Here is a 17,972-nt window from a genome sequence, read left to right as displayed (position 1 = left end):
CGTAAGGGGGCGGCGCAATCATGAGCTATACCATATCTAGAAGAACATGTGGCTGAGTCTTGGCAAAGCACATCTTGCAGTGGCGTACCCTGCATCAAAACCTCAAACTTGATTGTCCCCCTGGCAATCATATCACCTCAATTGGCTTCCCGAACGAAGACTAAAGATAATTGACAAAAGGAAGAGTATACCATAAGGAGACATTCGTATTATCAAAATCGCCACTCCGGCTCAATCGACCCCACGGATTCCCGATCGCGACCTTTGTCATCTTCTCCCTCGCTTCAGCCTGGTACCTCTCCACGAGCATCCAGTTACATGCCGTCACATTGGAGCGCTTTCCGGCCCTAATCAGGGCTTTCCGGAAAGGCATGGCTGAAGCCAACAGAGCCTCCGCCTCCTTTTTAGGATCCATGTCTCCTTGGAGTAGAAGCAGTACTCCCCCGCCGAAGTCTCCTCTCCAGAAGCCCAAAGAGGATCCTCCCGCTCTGAAGCAATCCAGCGGCCTCGACCATACCATCAGTCTCAGACCTTCCCCTAGTCTTCGCAGATATCCGAAGGATTGTCCCCCTCTCAAGACGAGATGGTTCTATGCGGTCGATGTGGCCAAGCGGAAGCCCTTCGCCGCCGAATCAAGTCCCGAAGACAAGAACAAGCCACCACCGGTTCCCAAGAAATTCGTACCATTTTCATCGACGGATTCACAAGCCATTGAAAAGGCATACCAGTCACTAGATGATGAGAATCGAAGTCAAGCTGATAGTCTCGGAATCAGCGGCACCAAAGTCCCAGTCAACGAGGATTTCTTGTTCGATGTCCACATTGAAAAACGTGAGCTAGAACCAGCTTATTGGCTAGGTCCGGTGTATGAGATCCGCAGAGGCAGTTGGTTTTACGCAGATAGCTCACCTCTCAAACCTTGCGATGAAAATCTTGCCAATCAACTCGAGGAAGGGTATTTAAAGCTTGCACCATGGAGGAAAGCAAGCATCATATCTCCTCGTTCAACATCGCAGCCGAGAAGTCGACCCGACTCAGTGGTAATGGATGGGTCATCGGGTCGGTCACCGGGCAACGCACCTCCCTCCCAAGATGACAGCCAGTCTTCTGCTCCCAACACCTACCGACTCTTCGGAGCTCATATGAACACGACTGTCACTTATCAAGATGCGACTGTAGCCTATCTATCATCTGACGACTTTATTTCTCGTATGAGCAGCACCGTCTATGGCAGATTTGTTGGCTATGGAGGTACCAAGATTGTTCGAGGCTGGTCAGATGCCAAGCCCGCCGACCCCAAAGCAGACTCAAAGACCGATCCAAAAGCTGCCGAAGCAACAAGCGCAAAGGAGAAGCGCAAGTCTGCCAAAATAAACCCAGAAACTGCCGCCGCCACTACAGATCAAATAAATGATCAGCCAAAGGCTAAGGACAAGGTTGACAAACCTCGACGATCAGCGTTGGAACGTCAAATCTCATCCTTGGCAGGGATGTCAGACTCTCACGACTCTGAAAACCTGGGAGAGGAAGAAGCAAGAGAGCAGGAAGAAAAGGAAATGGAAGATGCCCGAGAAAAATACGGCGACGAACAGGCCAGGCAGATTGACCACTTGGTTTTGGTTACGCATGGCATTGGTCAACGACTTGGTCTCCGCCTCGACAGCATCAATTTCATTCACGATGTCAACACTCTACGAAAGACCATGAAGGCCGTTTATAAAACCGCCCCGGACCTACAAGCATTGAGTGGCGACCCGAAAAATTGCAGAGTCCAAGTTCTCCCAATCTGTTGGCGACATTTGCTCGACTTTCCGAAGCAAAGTCTCAAGCAGAATCGTAAGGAATTGGATCTCGGAGACGCGGATGCAGAGTTCGACGATGAGTACCCTTCTTTGCAGGACATCACGGTGGAAGGAGTGCCGGCCGTGCGGAATCTCATCACAGATCTGGCCATGGATGTCCTCCTCTACCAGAGTGCGTATAGAGAACACATCGCCTCTATTGTACAGAAGGAGTCGAACAGAGTCTATCAGCTCTTCAAAGAACGAACAGGCTTTTCTGGCAAGGTCAGTTTTTGTGGTCATTCCCTTGGCAGTGCCATTATCTTCGACATTCTCTGCCGACAAGAAGAGGAGATGAAGACAAGGCCTCGCCGAGTATCCAGCAAGACTTCACGAGAGCCTGCTCTGGAGGGGGAAGATCTTCGCCTCGACTTCGACGTGGAGAACTTCTTCTGTCTTGGCTCGCCCATCGCTCTGTTCCAAATGCTCAAGGGAAGGACCATTGCTGGCCGCCAATCTCTAGGTGCCAGCGCCCTCAGAGCGACCATTGTTCCCACGTCACCATTCGATCCGGACCCGATGAGGAATGACCCATTTGACAGTGCCGCATTGAAAATAAAATCAGGTGTAAGCTCCAAAGATTTAATCCCTATCACGACTTCGTCACCAAAATGCAACGAGCTCTTCAACATCTTCCACCCTACAGATCCCATTGCCTACCGCATGGAGCCTCTGATCTCCCCAGCAATGGCACAGCTCAAGTCCCAGCCTCTCCCATACACCCGGAAAGCCCTCTTTGGCGCGCCGGGCATTGCCAACATTTCAACCCGTGTCGGCCAACAGGTGATGTCGAGCTGGTACAATCTCACATCTGGCGTGGCGTCTAGCCTGATTAACAAAAGTCTGGGCATCACCGGGGATGAGCAGGCATTACCTCAAGACAAAGGCAAAGCGACCACCACAGGTGGGACGTCCACTAATCCCGGCGGCCAAGCAAATTCCCCACAAAACATGCCCGTCGCTGATGAGAAGAGACAACAAGACCTGGCCGACGCAGCCAAATCTCCTCCGACTACAGAACAGGCGTCGACACTCATCGACTCTGAGCTTGAAACGCTGTACTCGGGCTTCCAGCAACGCCAACGAACGCAATATGCTGCCAGTGGTGAAGATAACGATGAGACCGCTGCCTCAAAATCCGCAGAATACCAACTCGTGCAGGAGCGTGCGCGGAAGCTGAAACGTGAGGAAGCCAAAGTACGTGCCTTGAATAGCAATGGTCGAGTGGATTATCATATTCAGGAGGGCATGTTCGACGTGTCATTGCTTGCAAGTATCGCCAGCCATTTGAGTTATTGGGCAGATGAGGACGTGAATCATTTCATGATTGGGCAAATGTTGAAAACAAGAGGGAGGGATAAGGAAAGGGATCGCGTTGCAGCATAGTAATGGATAATGTGGATCAAACCACTCACTCAGCCCTACATTGATGAGGCGGTCTGTCCATCCTGATAAGAGAAGAACGTCAACGGTGTACTATTTTGGAGATTGGAAATACCCTGTACAGCACATGCATATTCTTATCGCTTCTCGCCCATAAACTACTGTATAAAACACAAGGCGGCCGGCACGCTCGCCATCTTATGTACCCATCGTTTCTGTTCTCCATGACTCCGGTCTTAACATCTACACCCACTTGCCTCTCCTTTGCGATCGCGATCATGTTCAATTCCAATATCACTCTCCCCAACCGCATCAGCCGGGACACGATAATACGGCACAAAATTGACGCACAAAGCGTACGTCCATGCCGCAATGAAAAAACACACCGGCACCACCATCGAGGAGGGCGTCGAGTTGTGCCAATCTGTCGTCGCACGTATCCCTAAAGCGACAATCGTCGGAAAACACACGATCCCAAAGAACAGTGTGAGCATGAGCATGGCGATGCCCGTGTCGCGTCGCTACGTGATACACGCAGAACAGAAAGTGAGAAAGATATATCGCGGGTGGACGAATGTTATGAGCAAACTCTCTGAGAAGCGGCCGGCTGCGAAACAGCCCTGAGCATGAAACACGTGATATCCATTTGAAGAGACTCGAGGATTAAAGAGAGCAGACGGACTAGGAGAGTATGTATATAGTCGTACCATTTCATTCCTATTTTCGCCTCATTCTGCAAAGCAATGCCACCGCCAGATCAACATAAATGTAAACCCAGTCTGAAATGCTGAAGTTTTGATTCAAACTCCGACGCTAGATTGGCCAGACAATGGAACAAAAGCAGAAGGGTATAAACCACACCGTCAGTTTCTCGAGCAAATCCCCAAGTCAGAAACACCAACGTTTCTTCAGGTTGCCGTCTCCACATAGTTGGAAGGGAAAATACCAGTGCGACCATCTTCTGTTCGTCCTGTCCACCAATCGGTCTTGTTTTTGGTTCGCTTCGTAATGGTGATGATGTCTCCTTTCTTGAACCCGAGATCACCATCTTGATCAGGATCAAAGGTGAACAACGCAATTGCTTGATCTGGTCCAAGCGACCCCGTTCGCTGCTTGAAAACAGGCTTGGGTGCCGAAGGTCTGCTGGGTCTGTTGTCCGAATAGCTGTAATCATTCTGCAACGTACTCGACCGGCTTCGGTTAGAGAAACTGTCGAAAGTGTCCGTCCTTCGTCCGCTCGGCATTCGATCATAGACATCATCAGCCCAAGTATTGGCACGTCGCGGATTATCACGATATTCATAGTTGTCGTCTCTGGACCCAAAGGTGGAGGACCGGTCACGATTATTGCGAACGTTGGCCCCATAGGCCTCGCCGGTTCTCCCTTCCCATACCAGGTCGTCATGTTGGTCGTCGTAGACGGGCATGTCATTGTACATCCCGTCATTGAATGCGACGCCGGAGAAAACCCGTGTGTTGAGGACTCTCATCAACGGATCGGCGGCTGGGGGTGGTCTGACGGCGCCTTCCAACAATTGTCTTGCAGTGACCCGGCCATTGTAAAGTTTCTCGTTTGCATCTCTTCTCTCAATCAGGACGCTTCCTTCCAAACTGACACCAGCAAACAATCCTTTGGTTTTACTGTAGGCAAAAATACCGGCCACCCCCTTCAAACTGGCGGCACCGGCCGCTTCAGCGTTTCGGCCCACCGGACCAGCAGCGATACTGACATTACCGCCTAAAGTGACGGATGCCGCTTGGGCAAATGATCGGACGGCATTGGCATCATTGAGGATGAAGACAAAATCGGTCAGTTCAAACCCAATTTGTCCACCGAATCCACCTCCTGCTGTTGCAATCGCTGATGGTGCTGACCACGAACCGTCCGCCAGTCGGGCGACAACGATACCGGAACCAAATCGACCAGAACCAAGGAAACCGGCTTTGAGGACCGTTAAGACTGCTAGACCCTGGCTTGTTGTCAGCTTTGACCCGGTATTGAAGTCTCGTGAGAGCCACCTTTGCATTGGCGAGAATCTGAGGAGGAATGACTTTGTCAGGACCAAAACTTTGCCTAGGGTCGACAAACGATGCTAGAATTTTAGCAGCTTTTCTACACTCGCCTGGAACGTGTTAGAATTTGGATGCTTAGAAATCGGATTTGATCTGACATACTCCTCATGGACGAGGGAAGCGGATTGTTGATACCGAACGGCATATTGAATCACACCCTTTTTGCTCAATGGACAAAAAGTTTTTTTTTTTTTTTGGGCCCACTCAGTCCTTGCGTTCAGGCAGGAATATTGTCAGTGTGGTAGAGCGCAAGTCGGAAGCCGACGGGCTGTATGGCGACTTGGCCGTGACCGAGGCGGGGGGAGTGAAAATGCGATGGGGAGGGTCTCGTGTAAGGGATCAATGGGAGAGGTGCTCGGAGTGAGCGAGGATGACAGAAGGAGGGGTGGTAAGAAAGAGTAATATACACAGGCAACAGAAAATGAAAGGCGCAGTAGCTGAGTTCAACAGTTGACCTCGTGCTGAGTTTGCGGGACATTCTGGAGTTTTCGGCCGGATATCAGGCTTGGCAGCGTATACGCAGAGCCAACATCGTCGTCGCCATTGAGGCGCAGGCATTTGGGCCTTGGAGCACACAACTCCCAAATCTCTTGTCCTCTCGCCATCGCCTGCAATACGACGGCTAACTACACCTTCGCTCTCCTGCGGCTACAGTTGGCGTCATGATCATCCAACTGCACGCGGCCTGAATCCTTTACGACCTCTCACCCCCCCGCATCCAGGCTACCACGTAGATATGAACCGACGTGTCTGAGGTAGACAATCACAGAACCCTGACATGGCCACCGTCAGAATATGTGTCTGCGGTGATGAGGGTTGTGGTAAGTCCAGCCTTATCACGTCTCTCGTAAAAGATACCTTCGTCAGCAACCGAATCCAAGCCGTCCTCCCTCAAATCACCATTCCTCCAACACTGGGAACCCCTGAAAATGTTACCACTACCGTCGTTGATACCTCTGCCCTCCCGCAAGATCGCGCAAACCTCGCCAGAGAATTGAGAAAGTCCAATGTGATCCTCCTGGTGTATTCCGACCACTACAGCTATGAAAGAGTTGCGTTGTTTTGGTTGCCCTACTTTCGTTCTCTGGGTGTCAATCTGCCCGTTATCCTATGTGCCAACAAGTCGGACCTGGTGACAAGTAGCACCTCCTCACAGATTGTGGAAGAGGAGATGCTTCCTGTCATGTCCGAGTTCAAAGAGATTGATTCGTGCATTCGAACCAGTGCCCGTGAACACTACAATGTCAATGAAGCATTTTTCTTGTGCCAGAAAGCTGTTACACACCCCATTGCACCCTTATTCGATGCGAAAGAATCAGCCCTCAAACCTGCCGCAGTAGCTGCTTTGCTTCGAATCTTCTACCTCTCCGACAAGGACAAAGATGGTTACCTGAGCGATAAAGAGATGGAAGATTTCCAAATCAAGTGTTTCGACAAGGGGTTGAGTCCTGCCGACCTGCACCATATCAAGGAGACCATTGAAAATCACATTCCCGGAGCGGCATCAAGTCGAGGAATCAACTCCCAGGCTTTCTTGTTGCTCAACAGACTGTACGCGGAGAAAGGTCGTCACGAGACAATCTGGGCCATTTTGCGGACCTTCCAGTACACTGACAGTTTATCCTTGCAAGAATCATTCCTGCATCCCAAATTTGAGGTCCCCGAATATGCATCTGCCGAACTGTCCCCTGCCGGGTACCGATTTCTCGTGGACTTGTTTCTTACCTCCGATCGCGATAACGACGGCGGTCTGAGAGATGAGGAACTGGCATCACTTTTTGCCCCGACACCGGGAATTCCTCAACTTTGGATTGACAACAATTTTCCTTCTTGCACTGTGCGGAATGAGGCTGGTCATGTCACGCTGCAGGGATGGTTGGCCCAATGGTCAATGACCACCTTCACCTCACCGAGGACAACGCTGGAGTACCTCGCGTACCTGGGTTTTGAGTCCACGGACCGTTCCAACACCAGTACTACGGCTGCTCTCAAATTGACCAAGCCCCGAAAACGAAGAAGACGGCCTGGTCGGGTAGGCCGAAACGTCGTTCTTGCCCATGTACTTGGAGCTCCTCACTCGGGGAAGTCGGCCTTGCTGGATGCATTCCTGGCCCGGCCATTCAACAATCTCTATCTGCCCACCATTCAGCCCCGAGTGGCCGTCAATACAGTGGAGCTACCTGGAGGAAAACAATGTTATCTCATTCTGAAAGAACTCGGAGAGTCAGAAGCCGCCGTTCTCGAAAACAAGAACAAATTACTTGATCAATGCGACGTCATTGTCTACACGTATGATTCATCAGATCCCGACTCGTTTGCGTACATCCCCAATATTCGGAAAACATATCCTCATCTGGAAGACCTACCCTCGGTCTATGTTGCTCTCAAGGCAGACCTCGATCGAGCCACTCAAAGAGCAGAACATCAACCGGATGAATATATTGCACAGATTCAACGAATGCCTCAGGGTCCTCCTATATCCACTAGCGTGACCTGGCCTTCGATTCAAGAACTATTCGTGGTAATATCAGAGGCTGGTGTGGAGCCTGCAACAGCATGTCCTCGACCCCTGGAAGATGATGACAGTGGTCAACTTATGAGATATGGTCTAGTCCTGGGGGCGGTAGTATGCGCTAGTGCAGCAGCGGTGGTGATTTGGAGAAGATCAGCTTCGGGAATGGGATGATGATGCTGATGGGCCGGACAGTTTGATAAGGCACTCTGGAACCTCCACTTCCCCGACCGGGGGCTTCGTCGATAGCTATCCTCTACAGAGAATGTCGCTTTGGACCTGATGATGAGGCCACATCACTGGGTTCAACTTGATCTCGTTTTCAAGCGATAAGATTGGTAGAAACATCTCCATTTGGCCATAGGGGTTTCCGAGAAAACATGTGACTATTTCTGCTCATATAGATTATCGCATATGAATACTCGCTTCTGACTGAGCAGAGACGGATCCTCCCTCCAATACCTCATGAGGCTGAAGCTGACGACCCTTGAATCACTACCCTACTTAGGTAAGCCCCAGACGTTACTTCAACACTTCATTCTTCATTTCATTCGTGGCTTTTAGTCGTACGGACCAATTGACTGTGATCCCCTTCTTAAGCACGCATTTAATGGAATGAGCTTCCTCAAATATTCTTCAGTTAACTTAGAACCTGACCTTACAGACGACCCCACTGGCAGTCAGCAGTGAGCAAAGTGTCAACAACCAAGCGACCTACACTGCAACAACTACCCAAAGAACACCACATTCACCTATCTCCGAGGCAACAACGAAAATGGCATCTTCCAACCTCCTCATCCCTGACCACGAAACAACCTACGCCCAATTTCTCCTTCAAAACCCCCCACCCTCGGAATCATCATCTATCCTCAAGACTATCTCCATGCTCTCACTCCAATCGCACATTGAAGGCGGCTATTTCGTCGAAACCGACCGTGACCCCTTGCTCGTCCCGAACCCCTTCCAGCACCTCCCACTTCTCACCAACGCCACGTCAAAAGATACCTCGTCCACCCGCCACGCCAGCACCACTATTTTCTACCTGATCACCCCCCGCAGTCCAACCGGCTATTTCCACCGCAACAGAGGCCGGACCGTGCACACGTTGCACCGCGGGCGTGGACGGTATGTGTTGATCCACGCGGACCAGCGTGATCCTCAAGGCCGAGTACCCGTCGAGACGTTCGTGGTCGGGCAGGATATCGAGAAGGGTGAGAAGCTGCAGTGGATCGTGGAGGGAGGAAAGTTCAAGGCGAGTTTCCTCCTTCCGGACCCAAAGTCAGACGTGAGTGAGCAAGGGTTGCTGATTAGCGAGACGGTGGTGCCGGGGTTCGAGTATATGGATCACGATTTCATGACGGCAGAGGCGATGGTTGACTTGCTGAGTCCAGAAAAGAGGGAAGAATTGAAGTGGTTGTTGAAGAAGGGGGAGCAGGAAAGGTGGGAAGAGGCCATTAGTGAAAAATAAAAATCGTACATCTGGTAAGAAAGAGAATCTCGAAGGGATGGAACCCCAAGATCGCATTGGGAGGCACTGACCCTTGGATGGATAGACGGTCCACGCCTTTGGCCTCTCTGTGAGATTGTCGTCCGTTCTGAATTGAATCGGACCCTTGTCATTTAACATGATATATGACCGACATTGACAGAATCCCAATTCCCCGATATTCGTAGTCACGTATACACCGCCGCCACTTCCTTATTCCATTCTCCTTTGGGGAAACAGGGCAGGTCTGTGTCATAAGAGCTCCAACTCTCCCCTTTCCACCCCTGGCTTCACATCCCGCCATCTCACCACCCAAATCTCACCACGACGCATCCTCAACTCGACACTCGCACCTTCACCCTCTACGTCCTCATTTCTCGCCGCCGACTGGTCTAGATCACGCTCATTACTCCAGATCCCTTCGCTCAAACACCGTACGACTACCGCCTGCCCGCCATCCGGCGGCTCCACCATTGCCACACCCCCGCTCGAATCATCCAGCCGTCTCAGCGCCGCTGGGAACGCTGTCAGAAAACTCGCGTCGTACAATTCCGAAAGTAAGGCCTGGTGAGCGCGCAGGAACTGTACTTCCGCCGGACTCAGGTACCTAGTTTTGATATCGGACTCCAGCGTGCGTGACAAGTAGAAGACGGCGTGCTTCGTGAGCTTTGCCAGCCGCTGGCGGAGCAGGCTCCGGACCAGGAACTGGGTGCGCGACAAATCGGTTTGAAGGATGGACAGGACAAGGTTTGCGTTTGTGGTCCCGCTACCATTTGTTCCTGCTCCGGTGGCACTGGTGCTGTACTGGTCGCCTATGCCGCTGGCGAGGTCTTCAATGCGTGAGATCTGCTGTTGTACGCGCGTTATGACGCGGTCCATCAGTTCAGAAGGGTAAGGGAGGAGGTCTGGCGCGCAGCGTTCGGAGGTCCATGCTCGCGTCAGGAGTTGGTGGTCTGTACAGGCGTCGGTATCGTAGTCGGCGGACAGGCTCGATGTGAGCCGGTCCTGTGGTCGTGAAACCGAGGCGAGGATGTCCGAGATGTCCTGGTCCATTGCTTATTTGTCGTTTGTATTCGGCTACAGATTTACCGAACCTAGTCTAACCGGAAGAATTGGAACTCAGTGAGGAATCACTAGGTTGTCTGTGGAGAGATTTTTGAATGGTGCGATTGGTAAGTCTACTGAAGTTCCTGTGCACGTACGGTCGGTAGGGCGGCGAGTCTCGGAAAGTTGTGATTTTCAGGTTGTATGTGATAGAGGTATTGATTTCTCTTTGAAATTCTTTTCGAGGATCTTGATGAGGATGAGCAAATTCAATTGGGGCGGGTGGATGAAATGAAATACTGAGGTAGTATTACGCGAAAAAAATTATCCTCCATCGTCCCTTTATAATTAGCCACCCGCCGCTTTGCTTCCCCGCTGCTTCCTGAGCGATCCCTGAGCCTTGCCTAAGCCCTTTGGTCTTTCCTCTGCCTCTTCATTTACAACTCCAACTTTTGTTAACTTTAGACAATGGGACCCGTTTGGGATGCTGGGGGATCCTAACCAGGGCCCCTCTTTAATGCACTCGAACTGCTTATGTGTTTCTGGCGCAGATGGTATTGAACACCGGCGAACTACTCTAGACCAGCATATGATTGAACTATGGTAATTACTACGCCATCATCTACGGAACAGCTGGAACTGCGCGTCGGCCCAGAGAAATCCATCAACTTCAATCCACAGGCTTCACTTTCCACTTCTCCGTCGTACCGAATTCCAGTCGTCCCTCCCTGAAACGCCATGGATCGATGTAGATTCTGACACCAATTTTGTCGCTAAGCAGGTTGTACACGCGGACGATACAGTAGACCCTGTTTCTCTCGCTATCCTCTTGGGTTCCAAGTTCTCTCATCTATAGAACCGCAGTTAGTCTCAATTTCTTGTGGGGTGATGACCGTTGACAACAGCACATGTGCTGCTGCAGCATTCATGGATTTCACTCACCGTGTTGTATTGATTCGGGCTCATGTAGAACTCAGTCTCACATGGTCCAAGTGTAGTCTTGACCTCAAAGAGCCATTCCAGAGGTGTCTTGGGCCTGTCAGCGTAAAGACATCAGAGGCACACGCTGGATAACATTACTTGCGGCAGATTGTCTGAATCTTGGTACCACGGAGGATACCAGTCCTGGAATACATCGCTCACCGTGTTCCACGAGTGTGAGAATTGAAATTCGAGATTCTTGTCCTGGTCGTAGAACACAATATCGGCCGTCTCTGGTTCACTCCACCGAGTTACGTGTCGGTAGGATTCATGTGCTTGCACAAGGTATCGAATGTTGCTTTGCCAATTTGGCAGTCCGAATTCATCGCCCAGCATGTGTTTGAGGACTTCGTATACCTGTATATTTAGGTTAACGACCGTGTTGTGCCTGAGAAGGAGGAGATGTCAGCTCACAAAAAGCTCACCGGCCGCGCCCAATCTGAATTTGCTGAGCCACACATCATTACCAAATAGGTTTGGACAGTCGTTAGGGTCGAGTACGGTGTGGTCAAGCACAAGACCAGCGAATTCTGCGGCCAAATCGTCAAAGTTGCCAGCCTCGTAATTGCGCCGATGAAGCCTGTTTCCAATTTTCGACGCTTGCTTGTGGACATGCTCGATCACCTTCCAGTAATCCGGTGCATCGATCTCATGCTGGATCTCTACGGGTAGAGCTCGATAGGGCTGTCGGTAGTTTGTTTGAATAGGGTCAGTGGGAAGGTTTGGTTCGTCATCGGCCAAGTCTGAGGTCTGCGGAGCTATAAGTGGCGGCGTAGGTGCTGGCCGACGTGTTTCTGGCAGCCATGACACTCGTGAGATACCCTCCTCAAAGAGAATGTCGTCTGTGCCGGTCTCCAGCTCATTGAGGATTCGATATATTTGCTTCTCCGCCCTAGAGTCAAAGATGTTGAGGAGCTCCGCAGCGATATAGCCCGGGAGTTGCGAGCGCATGCACTGCCTAGTTGCTCTTTCTTCAGCCGGAAGCGTGATTTCAAGCCTATTGTGTTCGTATTTCGGGATTAGAGAAGGTCTGGAAGTGGGAACCTTGACTGGATGTTCGTCTTGCGTGACGACAAGGTAGGTAAACATCTCAGAGGAGGTGTGAATGATCGCATTTGCCAGGGCGTCATATAGGAGTCTGCTCTGATTTGAGAATAGTGCACTGCGGTGCGATATGGCGCAACTGCAGCAGCATGATCAGCTCCTGTTCCGACCACGAGAAATTCGGGTCATTACCATGAAATAGGATAGGCGCATTCATGAAACTGAGCCATGAGGGTATCGCTCGGTGTCGAAACGCGGGCGGAGGTCTCCAATAGCACATGTCGTGCGAGATAGTGGTCGTCTAGACCAAGAAGCCGAATCAGCTTGTGTAAAGAGTTCACTTGTTCATAGGTGAAATCGAGCATGACCAGCTGGTCTCCAAACTCATTAGCGTAGGTTTCATTGTCAACAATGAAAAATGATTGTGACTTCGAACGGAATTCGGTAGCCCCGGCGATTGATCTACAAGGCAAGTAGGCGCATTCGTCGAGTACTTCCATGCTGCTCCTGAATTGTGATCCATTGCTGCCCATGTCCAGCAATTCCGAAGCAGCTAGCATAAGCTTTTTGATGTTGTCGACCGTCTTTGCGTTACTTTTGGCAGCTGCGGCGAGCTGTTTCATCATGAACATTGGAGTGACGGTCTGGACCCCAAGGACTCCTATAAAGAACTCTTGCAACTCTGAATACGTTGCGGCAATTGGAACATGGTTGCTGATGTCCATGGTAGAATGCCAAACGCAAGATTTCGATTGCAACCAGTCATTGCTGCGAGGATTATAGATCAGATTCTTTTCCTGGAAAGAACACCTGCAATTGTCAGCATGTGCGTCCTTCTCACGGCGAAGTCGACCAACCTGATAGTCTGCTTCTGCTCCACGGTGCTATTCATATCGGCGAGATGGTTATACACTTTTGAAACAGTGGTTTGCAACTCCGCATTAGTCTCAGGCCCACGCGAGTCCCTCAAATACTCAAGCTCCTCGATCAAACATTCGACCGATACGCTTGGGACTTGGAGATGTGTTTCAAATAGGCCGGAGACCGTGGCCTTCTCATATGCCGAAATTATCACAAACCTGCGATGGAGTGCAATGTGGCTCTCCCATACACACCGATCGATGGTTCGCCACACGTTGCTAGTTGGATCCCAAATGAGAGGGCGGTTCTTGAAATCGTCCTGGTGGTTGTTAGCAAGGGTATCAGTCAACAAATAATCACGAACCTGAATAGTCTTTCGATCCTCTAGAGTCACCCGATCAGCCATATTTTTGTAAAGACATCCCAGCTTCACTGACCCGATTGTCGGTCGCTGTCCTGTTTCAGAGAGTAGTGAAATCGCTTGGCGATAAAACCATAAGTCAACGGTGTAACGTATACCCAAGTCTCTTAAGGCTGGCCAATCGGAGATCAGATGTTCCTGAGGAGGATCGGGCAATGACAGGATCGGTAGTCTTTTTTCAACGCCATATTTCCGTGCCACGGACAGAATGTTTTGAGTTGGAAACCAGCTTTTTGAAAGCTCTTCAGTTCCGCCGTGTTTACAAAGCACTTGGCACTCCCGGAGCACTTCGTCCAGCTTTGGGTTAAACCGACACGTACTGCTGTACTCTTGCGCCCAATAAGTTTGGATCACAGATAAGAACAGAATTGAATCCCGGCCATGAACGACATCGAGTATCCAGTGTAACTTCTCGCGACTTGAGAGATCTTGAAGAGGTGGATACCAACGTACACCAGCAACTTCAACCAGCCACTGTTCCCAGGTCTTGCCGCCACGTGATCTGGTTGCGACCTTGGAAGACTGATAAATTTTGTTCAAAAAGTGCTTGCCATAGTCTGGATTTTCATCGAGGCGTACCAGACATTCTGCATGGTATTGCTCACGTGAACGCATAAACAACTGGTTTGTAGGTTGATAGATGCCTCCAGACGTCGAGGCTTTGAGCTCGTCTCGAAGAGTCAAAGGCTTGTAAGAAAACCAAAACAGGAGTTCCAACGAACGCAGTAAGTCAGAGACATACCTAGTCCCAGACTTTGTCATTGCTTTGGTGATAGCAGTGCAGATCTTGGCAGAAGAGGCCTGCTGGACTCCTAGGGTTAGATACACCTCACGTCGTTTGGGCGCTGTAGCTGCGTCCGGTTGAAGGACCACAAGATCAATATCGGTGGGCATCTCGATGAGGATACATTCAGGACCAGTGCCTTCGTTGACCGCGTGGGGGAAGAAGATGTTTGGTCCGGGGCGGTACCATTCCAGCGCCTCATCAACCCGGACAGGGATGATAGGCATGTTGTGAATTCTTTTCCTGTAGCCCACATTGCCGAGGGCTAGCCCTTTTTTGATAAATGTTGTGAACGTGTCATGCCAGGCATCGTGCAGTGGTCGAGAGCGTAAACGCGAGTCATTACTCTGGAGGTCATCTTCAATAAGGTCGAAAGCGTCATCGAAGCTCAGCCTCGAAGTGCCAAGGTCAATCAACGCTGGATGATCGGATGATTTGTATTTTTTTGACAAAAAACACCAGGCCTGTTTGGAATCTGACATGAGAGCTTCAGACTGATGGGTGAAATCGGAAGTCAGTATACGAAGTCGGCTCGGCTTGTGCAAGGAACCATTCATCGAAAAGAACAACTCTTGCTCCCTCAATATCTGCCGTATTGAAGCCGATAGAGGCTGCAAAAATCCGACCATGGGCTGAAGTGGAATATAAGCAAGCCACTCATAAGACAGCTTACTTTTTTCAAGAGCCAGTCTCTTTGCGAGCGTGCAGAATAGGGCCGCAATCTTGTTCCTTAACGCTTTGTTCCAGGCGTTGTCCGAAATGGCTTGCCTACTGCCAGTCAGGATAAAGTCTGCATGTACCAGAAAAGGGAGCTCTTTTATCTGCACGATAGGCAGAAATGCAAAGACAAATTGACCTGCTTCGTCGAGGAGCGGGGAGCCATCGTTTGGGGCTGAGATTGGCAGACCAATTGTGACATTAGAGGTTGTCTGGGTGCGCTCGACGTTTCGGGGCATGTCCGACGCTTGTCCGTCGAGGACTCGGTAGAAGTACTCCGTGGCTTTTGCATCCTCTCGAGAAACGATCGTCATAATATTTCGGTCCACATCGACAGACTTTTCGAAAGAGACCGTCCCGTTTCCGGCTTCAGCAATCTCGAAGCGCACAGAAAGCTTCTTGATTTGGCGCAAAGCAAAGATAATACTTGGGTGCAAAGATCTCATCTGGGCGCAAAGAGTCTCCAGTCCGTCTTTTTCGCTGAACGAAAGTTGAAGGCGGAATCGGGTACGAACATTTTCTGGCAGTTGCTCGCCAGGCTCCCAGTAGGGCTGAATCATGCCGATTCCATCCTCCTCCCGTTGATGCTTGAAGCGAAAGGACCACACTCCTGAGGTAATGTGCACTTGGTCTGCCACTCCAAAGACAGATTTGAAACCAAACCCCTTTTCTCCAGTGGAGTTTTGATCCAGTGTCTTGGAGCTTTCACCAATGCTACAGATTGCCAACACGTCCGACAAGGAGAAGCCGTCTTCGTTGAGGTCGACAATGAGCTCTGTTTGGGAGACGGTAAAACTAATGGTGGGTGTATCGCCACATCGAAGGTAGCGGGCGTCATCCGCATTCTGGAGGAGCTCATAGAAGAACCGAAAAGGGTCGTCATAGAGCTGGTTGGAGATCCTAAAAGTGTCAATGAGAAAGACGCCTCCCGGCCCAAAGATTTACCTACATCTTGGTGAATTGAGCCAAAACCTTGCGTGACTTGCTTGCCATCATAGTAATCTTCTTCCGGAAAATTTCCGAGCCCGCTTTCCGTAGTTGATCATCATCTTCATCATCGAGATCTCCGTGCCCGGCTCTAATGCAAGTGAGGATATTCTTGACATCCTGTTCGTCTTTCGGCTCAGTCAACGGACTATCATACAACTTCTCGTAGAATTCTGAAAGCTCTGGATCAATCATGTTGGCGGCGAGATGGACGTTCTCGTTGACAGAGTTGGAAGCAGTCAGTTGACAGCAAGCCGGCTCTCAAATGCAAATCGAAGATCCAAAGAAGACAACGCAACTTATCAAGGAGGCAGAGCGCTGGGGCTAAAGTAGCCACCAGGTTGGAAAAAGGGCTGCTGACGTACGTCGAGGCAGATAGAAAGGCAGTATCCAAGCAGTTGAAGGAGCAAAGGCGACGCACGTCTTGTAGTAAGCTAACAACTGAGATACCTTGAGAATGCGATCGTGAGAACGAAGATGTCTTGATGCAGGATATGCCGATGCTGGGCATGAGGACGGCGATGGATCGATGTCTAGGTAGTTTGGGTCTATCGGCAACTAGAGGGAACCCTCGTCTAACGCCTGTGGATGCCGTCGCGAGGAAGCTGAGCAGTTCGTGTAGGATCGGCCGGCCATGCCGACCGTGTTGGGGGCTGTTTCACGAAGCGCAAACCCTGCAGAAGTGTGCATTAGCAGCACATTAAGCGCGGTTCACTGACGAGTGAACGTCACAGGCGGTGATGCAGGTAGCGTTGAATAACGCGTAACTGGGGTGTTGCAGGAAGAGGTTGTGCCCGTTTTGGCCAGCATCGGAAAGTGTCTCTTTCCTTCAGGTACTCCACTTCGCTAGGGCGGAGTGGGTTGTGTCGTTCCAAGGTGCTGGTGGTCGTGGCACGAGATAGAGTGGATTTACAGAAGACTGCTTCATGGGCGCAGAAGTGAGGACAAAACTCAACGGCTACATGACCTAATGGGCCGCGCCGTGTTTAAGACGCCGCCGAAAGGATTGTTTGACTCCACGAGACCAAAGCTAAGGTCTTCCAGCGTTGCTAATGATTATGTTAGTAGAAAAGCGTAGGCTTTCTAGTAAATTAAGACATACCGTGATCAATGCTAACGTCAAGATCACGAAGCCTAATCAGTTCTTGCTCGTCTTCGATGCGTGTTTGTGAATCCTTGTATTCGGCTGATGGATCGCATGAGTCGTCGTGGAAAGGTTGGGTCCTGCGGACACTTTGGAAACAACCCAGTCCGCTGTTCTTGAGGCGTCTCTCCAGCGGTGTGGGTGGTGATATGCTCTAAGATTTGCACTGCCGTTGACCCGCCTGAGTTCTGCGTTCGACCTTGTTCTCTTGCCCTCTGGGAAAAGTTCTGAGGCGGTTGGAATGCGCCGTCACGAAGACGTGGAGCGGAGCTCATCAATGATGGATAAAATATCGCGGTCTGGAAAGGTTATGTGTCGATCGGATAATATCGAGGTAACCGATGCTGGGAGCGACACCTGAGAGAGTTAGAAAGTCAATTCCCCCTTTCAACTCGACCAGCCGGTAGAGAGCCATCTGGTGGCCATCTGGTGGCTACCGATGAGCGGCTGTCTGCTATAGATGTTGGGCCACAGCATATCATGAAAGGGCGGCTGGAATCCTGGTACTGAACTGTGCTCGTCCTTGCGCATAATCTGTCTCGCCCGGGGCCGCCAGCGTCACAATACTAAATAGCGTCGCCTCACTTATTGTAGATGGACCGTGGCGGTCTATGTTCTCTTTGATGTACTGAAGTGCTTTCAGAAGGTGTCGGATACTTTCGCGATGGGTCACCGGTACTCCTGTCAGTCCGCT

General features: G+C 50.7%; 6 protein-coding genes across 6 annotated transcripts; 3 read left to right on the top strand and 3 right to left on the bottom strand.

Moving 5' to 3' along the window:
• Positions 1-413: 413 nt before the first annotated feature.
• Z518_07196 (uncharacterized protein) lies at positions 414-3,227 on the top strand (the record flags this gene model as incomplete). The annotated part of the gene is made up of 1 exon (XM_013415325.1): positions 414-3,227. One exon carries the CDS (start codon positions 414-416, stop codon positions 3,225-3,227), a length of 2,814 nt encoding a protein of 937 aa, XP_013270779.1.
• A 905-nt stretch (positions 3,228-4,132) lies between these two features.
• Z518_07195 (uncharacterized protein) lies at positions 4,133-5,442 on the bottom strand (the record flags this gene model as incomplete). Its single annotated transcript, XM_013415324.1, has 3 exons — positions 4,133-5,194; positions 5,244-5,347; positions 5,400-5,442. 3 exons carry the CDS (start codon positions 5,440-5,442, stop codon positions 4,133-4,135), a joined length of 1,209 nt encoding a protein of 402 aa, XP_013270778.1.
• Positions 5,443-6,075: 633 nt separating this feature from the next.
• Z518_07194 (mitochondrial Rho GTPase 1) lies at positions 6,076-7,983 on the top strand (the record flags this gene model as incomplete). The annotated part of the gene is made up of 1 exon (XM_013415323.1): positions 6,076-7,983. One exon carries the CDS (start codon positions 6,076-6,078, stop codon positions 7,981-7,983), a length of 1,908 nt encoding a protein of 635 aa, XP_013270777.1.
• A 601-nt stretch (positions 7,984-8,584) lies between these two features.
• On the top strand, positions 8,585-9,277 carry Z518_07193 (uncharacterized protein; the record flags this gene model as incomplete). The annotated part of the gene is made up of 1 exon (XM_013415322.1): positions 8,585-9,277. The coding sequence occupies one exon, from the start codon at positions 8,585-8,587 to the stop codon at positions 9,275-9,277; it is 693 nt and encodes a 230-aa protein (XP_013270776.1).
• Positions 9,278-9,547: 270 nt separating this feature from the next.
• Positions 9,548-10,348, bottom strand: Z518_07192 (uncharacterized protein; the record flags this gene model as incomplete). The annotated part of the gene is made up of 1 exon (XM_013415321.1): positions 9,548-10,348. The coding sequence occupies one exon, from the start codon at positions 10,346-10,348 to the stop codon at positions 9,548-9,550; it is 801 nt and encodes a 266-aa protein (XP_013270775.1).
• A 661-nt stretch (positions 10,349-11,009) lies between these two features.
• On the bottom strand, positions 11,010-16,329 carry Z518_07191 (uncharacterized protein; the record flags this gene model as incomplete). The annotated part of the gene is made up of 8 exons (XM_013415320.1): positions 11,010-11,189; positions 11,282-11,375; positions 11,451-11,677; positions 11,735-12,503; positions 12,557-13,174; positions 13,222-13,544; positions 13,590-16,047; positions 16,097-16,329. The coding sequence occupies 8 exons, from the start codon at positions 16,327-16,329 to the stop codon at positions 11,010-11,012; spliced, it is 4,902 nt and encodes a 1,633-aa protein (XP_013270774.1).
• Between the last annotated feature and the right edge of the window lie 1,643 nt (positions 16,330-17,972).

The sequence above is a fragment of the Rhinocladiella mackenziei genome (genome assembly GCF_000835555.1).
Source record: "Rhinocladiella mackenziei CBS 650.93 unplaced genomic scaffold supercont1.5, whole genome shotgun sequence".
NCBI lineage: Eukaryota > Fungi > Ascomycota > Eurotiomycetes > Chaetothyriales > Herpotrichiellaceae > Rhinocladiella > Rhinocladiella mackenziei.
This window is presented reverse-complemented; position numbering and strand designations above follow the sequence as displayed.